At 47.2% G+C, this 15,111-nt stretch overlaps 4 protein-coding genes across 4 annotated transcripts; 2 read left to right on the top strand and 2 right to left on the bottom strand.

Annotated features, from left to right (window-relative positions):
• Positions 1 to 107: 107 nt before the first annotated feature.
• On the top strand, positions 108 to 1,564 carry BHQ10_002405 (uncharacterized protein; the record flags this gene model as incomplete). Its single annotated transcript, XM_040874548.1, has 3 exons — positions 108 to 718; positions 778 to 1,129; positions 1,178 to 1,564. The coding sequence occupies 3 exons, from the start codon at positions 108 to 110 to the stop codon at positions 1,562 to 1,564; spliced, it is 1,350 nt and encodes a 449-aa protein (XP_040730910.1).
• Positions 1,565 to 1,698: 134 nt separating this feature from the next.
• Positions 1,699 to 2,896, bottom strand: BHQ10_002406 (uncharacterized protein; the record flags this gene model as incomplete). Its single annotated transcript, XM_040874549.1, has 2 exons — positions 1,699 to 2,819; positions 2,884 to 2,896. 2 exons carry the CDS (start codon positions 2,894 to 2,896, stop codon positions 1,699 to 1,701), a joined length of 1,134 nt encoding a protein of 377 aa, XP_040730911.1.
• A 489-nt stretch (positions 2,897 to 3,385) lies between these two features.
• On the bottom strand, positions 3,386 to 9,598 carry BHQ10_002407 (uncharacterized protein; the record flags this gene model as incomplete). The annotated part of the gene is made up of 10 exons (XM_040874550.1): positions 3,386 to 3,780; positions 3,847 to 4,356; positions 5,019 to 5,248; positions 5,312 to 6,054; positions 6,119 to 6,333; positions 7,893 to 8,136; positions 8,190 to 8,643; positions 8,714 to 8,859; positions 8,937 to 9,287; positions 9,341 to 9,598. The coding sequence occupies 10 exons, from the start codon at positions 9,596 to 9,598 to the stop codon at positions 3,386 to 3,388; spliced, it is 3,546 nt and encodes a 1,181-aa protein (XP_040730912.1).
• A 1,593-nt stretch (positions 9,599 to 11,191) lies between these two features.
• Positions 11,192 to 14,400, top strand: BHQ10_002408 (uncharacterized protein; the record flags this gene model as incomplete). Its single annotated transcript, XM_040874551.1, has 2 exons — positions 11,192 to 11,581; positions 11,635 to 14,400. 2 exons carry the CDS (start codon positions 11,192 to 11,194, stop codon positions 14,398 to 14,400), a joined length of 3,156 nt encoding a protein of 1,051 aa, XP_040730913.1.
• Between the last annotated feature and the right edge of the window lie 711 nt (positions 14,401 to 15,111).

Consider the following 15,111-nt stretch of genomic DNA (forward strand, 5'->3'; position numbering starts at 1 on the left):
CCCGTGCCGGCCCCACCAACCGTTTATGAAATGAGAGCTTCCCCGCGTAGCTTCATTCAACTCCTCACTCTTTCTTCAACTTAAATAACATTTCCTTCTGTGACACCATGGCTTCCGTCCTCGAACGTATAGACAAAACACATCATATCTTCGCCGTACCTACTAAAAAGATCCACGATGGCGGCGATGTGCAGACCTTCTTTTCGACAAAAGCCTACAGAGACATTATGTCATTTCTCCTACAGCTAAACCGAGCAATGTTTCCTCGAAATATCGACAACACAGTGCAAACATGGCAATTAAACTCCCACGAAGTCGAATTCTCAGAACCAGTTCGACGCATACAGCTATTATTGTCGAGACTGGAAAGCATCATAGAAGAGGCACCACCGGACACAGGTCCCAGACGTTTTGGAAATATCAGCTTTCGAAAATGGTATCAGCTTGTTGAGCAACGGGCTTCAGATCTTTTAGATGAAGCTCTTGGATTTGATATTCTGGGCACCTCGCAGGATTCTTCCTCTGAGCAGGTACCCGCACGAAAAGAGTTGGAAGCATACTTCCTTGGGAGTTTTGGTAGCGCACAGAGACTTGACTATGGCACTGGTCACGAATTGAGCTTTTTGGCTTTCTTGGCCTGTCTATGGAAGTTGAGCGTATTCCCAGAAGCTGGCCCCGGGGTGGAAGAACGGGGTCTTGTAGTTGGGGTCATAGAGCCGTACGTATCAACTCATGCAATTTCCCATCCCTACTAACATATCACCATTGTGTCTACAGATACTTGGAACTCGTTCGGAACCTGATCAAAACATACAACCTCGAACCCGCAGGATCCCATGGCGTATGGGGTCTCGACGACCATTCTTTCATACCCTATATATTCGGTTCCGCTCAATATTCCCCTGCCATCGCCGAGACTGACGAGACTCCGACGGAAGGATCTTTACCTGATACGCCCGATCCACCCTCAGTAGTTAAAGATAACGTCGTGCAGAGAGAACGAAAAGTGAACATGTACTTTTCCGCCATTGGCTTCATATATGATGTGAAGAAGGGTCCGTTCTGGGAGCACAGTCCCATGCTTTTTGATATATCTGGCGTGAAGGATGGTTGGGGGAAAATCAATAAGGTACTTCCAAATGACGAAAGTTGGATGTCAGACTAACATGAGCGATAGGGCATGATCAAAATGTACAATGCAGAAGTACTCTCCAAATTCCCCGTGGTGCAACATTTCCCGTTCGGCTCTCTATTCAGCTGGGATCGAGACCCTAGTGCCACTTTCCCTCCACCTACGACACATTCACAGCAAGTAAACAGAGCCATAGTCCCACCTGCTACTCAATCGGCAGGAACTCGTGCGCCTTGGAGCCAGCCAGGCACTTCAATACCGGGGGCTACTGCGGCGCCATGGGCAACATCCACAGCACGAAACCCGCAACCCTCCGTGACTGGTGCTCCTACAGCCACTCGTATGCCCGTTCGAACTACATTACCCGATACTTCGCGAAATCCTCCTGGGCCAATGACTCCTACTAGAGCACCATGGACCAAACCTTCATAACGAATTGGGCAAGTACTTATGATTGTGTCATGAATAATGAAAGGAAGTGATGAATATGCCTAAGAGGCCAAAAATTGAGAAACTCTGTGGGGTATAATAAAAGTAGATACAAAATCGCATTCTATCTGCATCAATCATTCGGAATCCGATCCATACGTAACCAGAGCGATCGGTGCCGGGGTCTTTGAAGGCGCTGTCGTAGATGCCACTGGCTCTGCTTCTTCCGCCTGGCCACCACGCTCCGTCGAAGTATCAGCGTCCGTAAATTTCTTCTTCCGTGTCTTTAATAACGTTGGTTGCCATATTTTCGCACCCTCGTTCAAGAACGGATCCACCGCGGCGCGCGTGTTCCCGCGCAGCTCATTGCTCAGCAAAGCCTTTCGTTCAGCTGCGAGTTGTTCCGCTTTGAGCTTTGCTTTGTGTTTCCTACTTTCTTCCTTCCTTTGAAAGCCTGAAGACTGCTTTATGGGTGTGCCGTTATCGAACATCGGTCGAGTCTGACTCATGGTCGCCAGAGCATTACTACCGTCCAGCAGAGTATTAGCAGGACCAAAATCAACAAGTCCAGCCCGCAGCTTATCCTCCTCCGTCTCTTCCAACAAGTCAATCCCCAAACTCATTTTATCCTTGAGAGCTTCCGTCGCCTGCCCAACTTTCTCAAGCCGCTTACGCTCCGTCCGAAACGACTTTCGCAACCGTCTCGACTGTTCATACGGATCATCCCAATCGCGATCTTGCCGTTTGACCAACTCCCCAATCCTAGTCGCAGCCGTATCAAACTGTCTTTTATCCTCAACCTTGCCTTCCAACCTCGCAAACGCATCCTTTTTTTCGTCCGTCTCATCGCCAGCATGTAGCTTAATCCTGATTTCCCCCGGTCCCAATTCTCCATCTTTATCCTCCCCCGTATCCCTCTTCCGCCCACCCTCCGTAACGACGTATGCCGTATTCTTCGGATCAGTCCTAATCTCAATCCACCCCCCACAAACCGCATGCTTCATCCTAAAACTATACACGGGCGTCGAAAAATACTGCCCCACCTTCTTCTTTTCCGCGTTGAAGCGTACGCCTTGCCCTATTATGGTTTCGTGCGGTTTGCAGGTTGTGCACCAGATTGCAAAGGGCATTTCGAAGCGGACGATTAGAGCACCCTTTGTTTGGAGGTGGCGCGCTCGGTTGCCGAGAGGGTGTTTGTTGGCGAGTTTGTTGGAGGTGGTGAGACCTTCTTGGTCCGGGGGGATGTAGCGTCCCATATCTGTGAGCAAACATGGTTAGTTGAGGTTTCTTGGGAAGGTGCGTAGATGATGGAAAGAACGTACTGAAGCCTTGCATGGTGGCGGTTCAGTCCGTCGGAGACTGCGCTTTGAGCGGTCGACTGTTAAGAATATAAAATATAAATATATGCAGGTCGGCGAACCAGCACCTAGTCTCGACGTGCCTGAACACTGAGTAGTGAGGTGATGAGCGTTGGAGTTGAAGAAGCGAAACGAAATGACGATGGGCACGTTATCGGTGATCTGATAAGGGAGCACTAATCCCAAAATAGCCTAGCCCATATTATCGGGGATGAACTAAACCATTCAGCCCACGAGCTTGTTCAGGATTTGTATGTGCACTTACTAATATTTAAATAGGTTACTATGTGTATAAACTACGGTAAGCTTGGAATATCGGCTAATTTGCTACTATTGGCGTGATAGAACATGCAGATGCTCCGCGGTTTAAGCCGTAAATAACCTTGATAAAATGTACTCAGCATATTTATGTATATTGTCGAGGTATCGTCTTGCTATGTACGGATTTCATATCCACAGACCACATCTAAAAATATCCAGGGAACAAAAACTCCATTCTCTTCTTCACATCCTCATTCCACGCGGTGTGCGGTGTACTCATACCAAACTTGATCCCGCCCTCAAGATGCTTGGCATTGACCGTCTCAGCATTCTCATCCAGAGCTAACGCATCGAGCACAGCACCGACGAATCGTCGCGCATTGACCGCGTTGGCCTTCATGTGTCCCATGACCATCTCGACGGTAACGTCAGCGGTGGACTCGTGCCAGCAGTCGTAGTCTGTGGACATGCAAATCATTTGGTATGCAAGCTCGGCTTCGCGAGCAAGTTTGGCTTCGGGGAGGGCGGACATGTTGATGACGGAGCCGCCGAAGGAGCGGTACATATTGCTTTCGGCGCGGGTAGAGAATTGAGGGCCCTCTTTTTTTTTTTTTTCGTCAGTACACTAATAAGAAAGAGAATTGAATTTTGGGGAAAGAGACGTACCCATGCAGATCAAGGTTCCGCGGTCATGTAAGACAACACCGTCCCCCTCCAGACTGTGTCCGCACTCGCGTACAATCTTTGCAACATTCTCATCGAAAGGATCACCAAATGGCACATGGCCCACAACCCCTCCTTCAAAGAACGTAAAAGGTCTCACACCCTTGGTGCGATCAATAATCTGATCCGGCACCACGAAATCCCTCGGCTTGATAACCTCCTGCAGACTTCCCACGGCCGAAAACGCAATCACAGTCCTGACACCGAGGCTTCTCAGGGCAGCAATGTTGGCGCGATTGGGTACCTCATGAGGCGCGATTTGGTGGTGAGTGCCGTGACGGCTGAGGAATGCGACGGGCACGTCCTTGCCAGACGCGCTGGATTGGTGGTGGATAATCGTGATGGGCGAAGAGGGCTTGCCCCAGGGAGTCTCGATGTCGAGAGAGGCGACTTTGGTGAAGCCGGGGAGGTCCTGGAGGCCGGTGCCGCCGATGACCGCGATGCGGACCTTGTCTTGATGCTGTCAGTACCAAAGATGATGAGGATGGTGAATGTGTGGGAATGTACCCTTGTATTCGCTTGGAAGAGCAGCCATTCTTGTTAACCTCTGTTCGGATAAGATTGACCTGTAGATGGGAGTAGTCAAAGTTGAGAATGAAGCGCAAAGGAAGGCGCATATATTTGTAAGATATTCAGCCAGCACGTGGAAGACAAGGAGCACTGTTTATTGGCGGCGGGGKTTTTTCTTCCCCTCCGTTATCGCCTTATCGGTGCCTGAATCCTTATCTATTGATTGCGCCATTCCATCAAGCCCTAGCCCTAGCACTAGCCTTGTGTTTGAATCTTCCTTGTACAGCCATTTGACATAAAGATCGTTGGTATGAATAGGTAAGCAAGTAGCCATGGAAGAGACAATGTGTTGCCATACAGGTGTTCTTATATCAGTTTGAAAAATTACAAAAATATCCTGCACTTATTTCTATATGTACGAGCTCCACCTTCCATCTATCAAGTAATTAGAATATGTCGACGTTTTTGGCCGCAAATCTGAACCGGAATTCCGACAACAATAGGGATTCAGCCGTGGATATGTGTATAATGATGTCATGAGAACATGCGATTGAAGCATTTATCTAGCGTCATAATAATTTCGGTGGTTCATACAGTATGAATACGATCAAACGTTGCCATCCCAGTAATGCCAACCAACTCCTGCGAAAAGTCCTTTACTAGCTGCATCTGAATCAATTCGGCGGCCGACAGTTCGGTTATCGGGAAGCTTTGTACCATGTCTGATACCTGCAACAGTAACTCGAAATCGGATATTGACTTAGGATCGTTCGGATTGGAGATCATGTGTCCCAGAATGGTGACGATTGACGAAACGACATAGAATAGAATGTGCCTAGATGGCGGGTACTGTATCAGTAGGTTGTATATCAATTACGAGTCAAAGGAATAAGCATACCAGAAACACTCTCCCGCAATATTCGGTAAAGCGGCCTGAAGATACAGAAGCGAAGACCTCGACGCCTCAACACTTAATCCCAAGCTCGACGCAACACCGATCTCCTGCATATCCAAATCTCCGGATGGATCCCGACATCTATTACTCGCACCATGAATGATGATCACGCAATGATGATACGCTAGACGAAGCATGACCGGTTGCGTAGCCAACGCAGATGGGAAAAGCATATCTTCTGAGAATGCAAGTGTTGGCCTGAATTCCCGGTCTAGAGATAGTCGCCATTGCTCAAGAGTGTCGTCAAGTTCGCGGATGTGTTTTAAAATTTCGGATTTCGATTTCCTCAGTGCACTTTCGGAGTAGAGGAGCATGTAGGTACGCGATTTTAACACTGAGAGTCGAGGGTCCCAGGGGTAGAGTGGCACCGTCGTGTTATCGATCACGACGTCGGGACAGCATATATTGGAGTTCTGTAACTCTACATATCCAGGAGGCAGAGTGAGGTCGCAGTTGTCGTCACTTATTGATGGCGGTTGGCCGGTCCGTAGAGCGAGTTCTTTGTCAAATGTATAGCAGAGCCAAAACAAGTTGCGGATGTGGCACTCCGGTCGACTTGTATCATATACCGAGGACTGTGATTCAAAGGGATTCTTATGACCACCTAGAGCGTACGCAATGCGAGATGCCATTGCAACGAACATTGCCGCCTTTTTGTAATCTCCAGAGAAACTTGTAGCTAGAATCTAAAAAAAAAAAAATTGAATTGTAAATAAGCGAAGAGAATCCGAGCCAAATATAGAGACTTACAAGTGATGTGAGTGCTTGTAAGCCGTCCATGGTCGACTCTTGAACAATATCAACCAGATAAGACTGGGCCTTGGCCGCATAAAACTCACCGCTAGGCCCATGTGAAGTACCCTGTTTGGTAAAGCCAATAATGGTAACAATGGATAGAAATGCATAGAGTGCTGCTTTGGCACTGACTGATCCAGTATAATCTTTGACATCCCTAGAACCATACACTAGGTCAAGAGTTCGTTCAAAGAGGTCTAAGCTAATGACTGGAAAGACAAGAAAGTGTACTGAGGAGAACCATCTTCGTGCATATCTCTCCATGGTTGGTCTGCTGGGTAGTTTCGCGTTTCCGTTGGATATCTGATTTATCATATGGGGGTTCTGAGGTCGCGAGTATTGCCATGGGAGGCCGAACTTGTCCAGACTGTCGAGGTCCATTTCCATTCGACCTGCACAAGAGGCGACTAGTTTTCTTAGTGCTGGTGATGATAATATGAGTCCACTTGGTTCATAGGGGCTACTTGATGACAACTTCGTGTCCGTAAAGATGGGCCTTGGAACATTGACTTCGAAGCGGTCAGAAATGATTGAAGACTCTGCCTTTGTTAGATAGATACACAAAAAGCAGGCAATTTGTGTTTTTGACATGATATACCTGATTCTGTTCCACTTCGCATATGATGGTTCCCTCCCTTCGATCCTTTGTGCGAAATCGGCTTTGACCTGTGACAGTGCATTACTTTAGATGAATGATACTCATGAGCAAGGAGTAAAGAATATATGCCCACCTTTTCTTTCTCGTATTGGTCTGGATTCTGTTGAAAGTACAGGACAAATCATGGTGGAGACACCAGTCGCACTTTGGCAGTCGTCTATCGCAATGGATCTTTAGATTGTTATCATTTTCATGATCTCGAAGAATGCTTAAATCAAAGAGATATGTAGAGAGAACAAGAAATATCAAGATAAGGCGTTCAATACTAGTATATGAACATGATCTCACCTTCTTCTTATGACATGAGTCGCAGGCTCGTGGCATGGGGCCCCTGCACTTGGGTTTGGAGGTAGCCGGCATTGGCTTTCGACCTGGTATAGTGCGATTTCCAGTCGCTAGGAGCAAAATGCAGTCATCCAAATGGAAGAGTCAATAGAATTTCTTACTTTTACTTTCAGAAATATTTCTTAGCCTGTAGAACTGGAAAAGAAATGAGCTGAGGTGTTGACGGAAGTAGTTATTCAGAAAACTTCCGCTGAGTCAGCGGAGTTCGTGCATGCATGGGCGGGATCAAAATTTGCATTGTTGATTGGCTACTTCTATACCCTGCAGACGAGCCAGTGTTCTCGATTTACATAGCGGTATTTCAGTGGGAGGGAAATTAGTCGATATGAGGTCCTAGTAGTTGAGCATCAGCATGGAAAGTGGGTGTCAAATCAGTCAGTACATTTCACTCCTTGTTGCGAAGTTGCTGCGATTTGGAGGAGATAAACGCCTCTGATACTATCTTGTACGAATGGTTCATAGTTCATGAGTTAGGTAGCCGAGTACGTGTTCATTCGATTATGCTTACTCTTACTACTAGGTTGAGGTAAATCATGATTCTGCACCGCAGTTCTTTTTTATAGATATAATACAAAGTTGAATCTTTTTTTCAAGAATAAGGTTGGCATAGCAGATGGCTCGCACTAAATTCTCTTCAAGTAGATGCATTCTACTCTCCCAGGAAGCGCAAAGCAATATTTGTTTAAGGGCAGGTGTCGCTGGGGTAATTGCAGCTGCTAGTCTCACCACCTCCGGTGATAGAGACGCCACTGAAAGTAAAGTCGGAGCAACTGCCATCGCCGCAGAGAATGTAGTAGTCTGTGCCATCGTCGGTGCAAGTGCCGGTAACATCAATGAAAGAGATGCCGGAAATAGTAACACCGTTGGTTGGGTCACCAGTTGGGCCCCCGTTGAGGTAGTCCTGCTGGACATCGATACCGTAGTCTGAGATGCTGGAGAGGGTAATGTTCTGGTAAATGACATTGCTGATCTGTAGACGAAAAGTTAGAAGTTGTTGCAAAGGTATATAGAGAATCAACCTACGGATCCGGTAGTACCAGAGTTACTCTTAATTCGGCAACCGTTCTGACTGTTGACGACCTGAGAGTTCTCGAAAGTGACTCCAGCGACGGTGTTGTTGCTCTTTCCACCAACTGAACCAATCGACAGACCGTGACCGCCAGAGCAATACGTATCGCTAACAATAATGTTGCTACCACTGGTGACGGCAACGCAGTCATCCTGGTTGTAGACTTTGATGTTCTGCAAGGTTACAGTGTCACTGCCGGAGATATCGAAGCCGTCCGTGTTGTGGGCAGCTGGGTCACTTCCACTAAGGCTGTTGGGCTCGTCACCAGCAGAGTTATCAAGAGTCAGCCCGGAGACGGTGAGACCTTGAACCCCATTGATGTAGAAGCAATGAGTGGGCCAGTTTTGAATATTGAGGTTGGTAATTTGAGCGTTGTATGAATCCTTGACGACAATGAAGTGATCAGGCCTTATAGAATCAGTTAGCATATAATCAATACATGCCTCTGTCACAAGCTGGTACTTTCAACTCTACTTACTTCGCTTGTCCACCGTTGGATCCCTCGCCATCCCAGTAGTTTGCGCCATTGCCATCAATAATATGGCCGTCAGCACCAGTGATGGTGTAATCAGTACCAGAAATTACAATAGGATCAAAGTCGGAGTCGAGTGTGGTGCCGAAGCTCTATATCAGGTCATTAGATTAATTCACCCCAGGCAAATATATGGGAATAGGGATCAAGGGGCATGAGTTGAACTAACGGTTGTACCAGCGAAGGTGACAGTGGCTCCAGTCTGAAGGCTCTGGAGATCAATTGTGCTGGAAGGAGGGGCAGAAATGTTGGACAAGACGATATTTGTGCAGGACTTGACAGCAGATGAGATGCCAGCATAACTAGTCACAACACAAGCGCCTGCTGTGTCGACGGCAGATGTAATCGAGGCAGTAGTTTTGGTCGAGGTGGCGAGAGTAGTTGCCCTGACGGAAGTTGCGGACGTGGCAGCTTTAATGCTTGAAACCACGGCGACTGCAGTGCTAGTAGTCTCAGCGACTGGAGTACTGATGCTGACGACGACGGGGGTAGTGGTGGCAGCTACCGAAGTGCTAGCGGCCTATGATGGGTCAGACAAAATATTATCTACTATCTCTAGAGAGAGAAGCTTACCACTACACCGGTGGTGGTAGTCCAGGTGGTGTCGAGACAGCTGCATGCACTGGACAATTGCTTAACTTCATTGGCACAAGCAGAAGCCCAAGTAGGCAAGCCGGTCGTGGCCGTAATGGTGCTTGCAGTGAAAGTGGCACAGAATTCACTCGCGGAGGATCGAGATGCAGTATAGACCGCCGCACAGGGATGATTAGCAGGATTGTTGCACCCCAAAGCCAGGGGGAGCAAAAAGGAAAGGACTAGCGCGCTGCGCATTTTGAAAAGCGAATGTGAGTTTGAAGTTGAAAAGAACGAAAGTGTAAGAGAATGACGGAAAAGAAAAAAGTATACAGGAGTCAATCTGTGCTCTGAAGTCTGGACTTCAAGCAAATATCATGAACGAATATGGCTCAGAGGTTTTATATGTAAATTTCTCCATTGAAAACACAGCTACCCCACCCCACTCACGAAACAATATAGAGGAGCTTTTGATGGCCAAATCCACATCTTTGGCCACATCGACGTAAACATACATCATGAACGTGCTGAGCAAAGATTTCTGTATGGCGTTCTAAACCAAAGAACATACTATGCCCCTTACGATGTTTCGAATTTGCATCAATTCCACCAATGGGCTGCTTTCCAGTCAAGAGGATTGCGTAATTGTTTGTTTCTTATTTGCGCCAAACATTGGCATTAGAGTAGACTACCGGAGAAGTACGTAGTTGAACTTTGATTGTTATTTGATGGAGTGTTTCAACTTTCCAATTTTGTCCGAGCTTCGAGTAGTTCCACTTATATCAGGATATAATATCGTTCCTTCTGCTGTGTACAGAGAAATCAGGTGCTTTAGACAGTGTACCGTTTTCTCTGACGTTTTGCGGACTTCGGGGAGATTAGTTGAGGATTTAGGCGGGCGTCAAAAATGTGTTTCATGTAGAGCACTCCCTCGGGACAGGGGTAATTATGTTCGCAAATTCGGCAAATTAATCAATATTATCCACCTCACATTTTGTGCAATTTTCTGATCAATTATCTTACTGATATAATTCTGTAAAATCCATGTCTTTACCATACGACCAAAAACGAGAACCCATTAATGGGTAGTATATTAGTGGTCATATAAGTCTGTCAAATTTAGTTCCCCATTATTTCACCACCCAGTCAACGATGTCATTACAGTATGCCCGTCGAATATCTATATTTTACTGGGAATCTCTTAGGAATAGTAATATTGAATGAATATACTAGCTATAGAATCTTAAGTCAAAGAATCCTATTCCTAAGCGGCGATCATCATAGTAATCATAGCTGTTGCTCTGATTCCTATGATACCTTAGCCCTAATGGTTGCGGATAATCCTTTGTTCCGCCGTGACTCATTTTTTGTATTATTTCTACGATTTCTACGGTTTATACAGCCAATCGGGTCTGGAGGTCTCAGCGGTCGAGCGATGAGACTAGATTAGGGGGCTCATGAGACTACAGAAGACTTCGTAAGGGACCGGAAGAGCCATACGGCTTCATACCACAATATACAAGTACACACCGTTTATACCCAATAATATTGCTTAATTTTAGGGCTATAATCAGATTGTAAGGCACATCTAACACGACGCTATCAGCTCTTTTGGGGGATCGAGCACGTATTCCACTACACCGCCCACTATTTCAAGGCTGCGTCTGTGACTCATTCCCGCCTCAGGCAGGACTGGGAGTTACAGCCCTCCCTGGCCCCGATTCTCCCTTCTCCTCCCTTCTCACCCATTATAATATCACGGTGGCTTCTATCACCCCGGCCGCTACACTTCGCATCAGGCACGCGCTGTGCAGTCCCCTATGTCTTGTGATCTGGAGTGTGTCACGCAGAATGGCCTCCACACAGGCCGAGCCTCCGGCGAAGCCTATGAGCGAGAAACAACAACTGAAGCTTGAGAAATTCGCCAAGAAAAAAGAGAAGCAAGAACAGGAAGCGCGACTGAAACAGCAACAAGGCATTGGCGCATCCAAGGGGAAGAAACCTAGGGAGCAGGTTGCTCCTGCGGCCGAGACGAAAGATTGGGTCGAGGTGACACCGGCTGGACATCGAAAGATATTGAAATCATTGGACGACGACTTCCACAAGGCTTATCTGCCGAAGGTTGTAGAATCTGCCTGGTATAGTTACTGGGAAGAGCATGGKTTTTTMAAGCCACAAACAGAGGAGGATGGCAGTCTTAAGCCGAAGGGTAAATATGTCATCGCTATTCCACCACCTAATGTATGCAACATCAAATCGAAGGTGCCCGACCATTTGCTAAAATTCACTTGTAGGTGACTGGCAAATTACATATCGGACACGCTCTCGCACTCGCGTTGGAAGACACCCTGATCAGATGGCATCGCATGCGACAATTCTCAACGCTTTATATACCTGGCTGCGATCATGCAGGCATTGCGACCCAGGCTGTTGTCGAGAAGCAGCTCGCCAAAACCCCGAAAAACGGGAAATCTAAACGCCAAGACTTCACTAGGGCTGAGTTTATACAACTATGTCAGGACTGGAAAGAGGATTACCATAAGTCGATCAACAATACGGTGCGCAAACTCGGCGTCTCCGTCGACTGGTCGCGCGAAGCCTTCACTATGAGTCCGGAGCTGTCCAAAGCGGTGAATGAGACCTTCATCCAGCTGCACTCCGAAGGCCTTATCTACCGAGCCAACAGGCTTGTGCATTGGTCATGTCGTCTCTCCACTGCTTTGTCAACGCTAGAAGTTGACCAAAAGGAGCTCGAGGGGACAACAAAGTTGGACGTGCCGGGCTATGACAGAAAAATTGAATTCGGAACTCTCACTTATTTTAAATACCAAATCGAGGGCTCTGATCATACAATCGAAGTTGCGACCACACGTCCAGAGACTATGCTAGGCGATACTGGCATTGCGGTTCATCCTGAGGACGAACGGTATAATGAATTCGTCGGCAAAAATGCGCTGCACCCGATCATTCGTGGTAGAAAGCTGAGGATCGTCGCCGACGAATATGTTGATACAGAGTTTGGTACTGGCGCAGTTAAGCTGACCCCTGCTCACGATCATAATGATTTCAACCTGGGAAAGAAACATGGTCTACCATTCATCAACATTCTTAACGAGGATGGCACGTTCAATAGCAACGCGGGTCCTTATGCCGGAGAGAAGAGGTTCAACGCAAGATACGGTGTTATTGAAGAACTTAAGAAACTCGGTCTCTATACGAGACAAGAGCCGAACAAGATGGTTGTCCCCATATGTAGCCGATCAGGGGATATTGTGGAGCCACTTTTGAAGCCCCAATGGTGGATGAAGATGGAGTCTCTCACGAAACCTGCCATAGATGTTGTTGAAAGTGGCGAGCTCGTTATTCGACCAGAGATACAGAAGCGATCATACTTGCAATGGATGCGGAATCTCCAGGACTGGTGCCTGTCGAGACAACTGTGGTGGGGCCATCAGATCCCAGCGTATTTTGTCACTGTCGATGGTGAAACCAATGGAGATGATTCCGATGACAGCTATTGGGTATGCGGAAGAACAGAGAGTGAGGCTCAAGAAAAGGCCGAAAAGAAATTCCCCGGTAAGAAAGTGACACTCAAGCGAGACGAGGACGTCTTGGATACCTGGTTCAGCTCTGGTCTTTGGCCGTTTAGTGCCCTCGGATGGCCAGAAAAAAAGGAAGATTTCGAAAGGTATTTCCCAACCACGACGCTTGAGACAGGATGGGATATTATACCATTCTGGGTCAGCCGTATGATCATGTTCTCTCTCAAGTTGACTGGGAAGGTGCCCTTCACGGAGGTCTACTGCCACGGGTTGATTCGTGACAGCGAAGGCCGGAAAATGTCCAAATCACTGGGCAATGTTGTTGACCCTATCGACATAGTTGACGGCATCAGCCTCGGTGCTCTGCACCAAAAGCTGCTGCAAGGCAACCTAGCCCCAAGAGAGGTGAAGACTGCCGAGAAGTACCAGAAGAAGACTTTCCCCCACGGAATTCCTGAGATCGGGGCCGACGCCTTGCGGTTCTCGCTTATTAATTATACTCAGTCCTCTGGCGGTGATATCAACTTCGATGTCAAGACGATGCATGGCTACCGAAAATTCTGCAACAAGATTTATCAGGCTACAAAGTATGTCCTCGGTAAGCTGGGTGATGATTTCGTTCCTCGCGAGTCTAGTGCTTTGATAGGAAAGGAGAGTCTACCAGACAAATGGATATTGATGAAGATGAATACGGCTGCGAAAGAGATCAATCGGGCACTCGAGGAGCGTGAATTTTCAAGATCAACCCAGATCAGCTATCGGTACCTGTACGATGAGCTATTCGATGTCTATATCGAGAACTCAAAGGCAATCATCTCAGAGGGCACTCCCGACGAAGCTCGTTCTGCCAAAGACACGCTATACACCGCACTTGAATCCGGGTTGCGAATGATTTCTCCGTTCATGCCCTTCTTGACCGAAGAGCTTTGGCAACGGCTCCCACGCCGACCGGGTGACAACACACCTTCAATCACAATCGCCAATTATCCCGAATATGAGTCGTCTTTTGATGACCCAAAATCTGAGGTGGCCTATGAGCTTATACTGGGTGTATCGAAAGGCATTCGTTCTCTCTTATCTGACTATGCTGTCAAGGACAAAGGCTTGGCTTATATCATGCCCCTTAACCAATTTTCACATGACACTATATCAGCACAGCTCTCCACAATCAAATCCCTTAGCGGCAAGGTACCAGTGGATATCCTTATACTCAAAGTTGGAGAAATCAGCCCTGAGGCCTGTGCCATTTTCTCTGTTTCGGCTGATGCAAACGTTTATCTTGACATCAAGGACCGTATCCAAGATACAAAGAAAGAGGTCGAAAAGTTCAAAGGGAAACTAGTCGACGCAATGAAGGACCAAGAAGATGTCGAATCGATCATAGCCGAGCTGAGCAAGGTGCATGACAAGGATGTGGCTGATGCTTTGCGATCAGCCGACCGCAGGAAGCGGGATGTCAGTGCCTCTTTGCGGGCATTAGAAGATACAGTCGCGATGTTTGAGAAGATGACCATCTAGGTTGCATACCCCTGGTCGGGCCCCCGTGGCGTATAGATGGAAACTTTACCCGAGTCCAAGTGAATATCATACTAAAAAGCCCTAATTGATGTTGGGAAATTGGCAAATTAAGAAATATTATCCACCTCACATTTTTGTGCAATTTTCTGACCAATTACCAACCTTCACATCTAACATAAGTATGGCTATGCCACCCCGTGAGATAATACTGATCACTTGCTTAGAAGTATATAGCAAGCCTCGGACTGCCTGACTCAGTCAACGCTAACTAACACGCACAGAATTTTAGGATTAGCGAAGAGGCCGGTCGGTCAGGCAATTGTCTATGTAATTAAGTGGCAAATCTGCCAATTTTTCTACTGCATTTGTACGCAGCTAAAGACCACAAGCTAAATAAGCCGGTTGGCACGTGTCATTGTGCGTTGGCCTGGAAGCTATACACAGAGTTCTTTGAGGATTGCAAAGGAAGACTGAACTACCTTGACTTGTGCTGGATTCAAGCTTGTTAAATAGTATTTTTAAAAACCGTGAAACATTGTCACTGTTATCAATCAAGTAAGCAAGTGTCTGAGATGAAAATGAGGGGGTCGCGCTGTCTGTGCAACACTGTACAGAGTCCCACCAGGGGAAAAATCTCCCGCATCCCGAGTTGTGGGGGCATAAAATGCAAGGCTACTCGCATTTCTGCTCAGAGACGAACTCCAATGAATC

The sequence above is a fragment of the Talaromyces amestolkiae genome, assembly GCF_001896365.1.
Source record: "Talaromyces amestolkiae strain CIB chromosome Unknown scaffold3.1, whole genome shotgun sequence".
NCBI lineage: Eukaryota > Fungi > Ascomycota > Eurotiomycetes > Eurotiales > Trichocomaceae > Talaromyces > Talaromyces amestolkiae.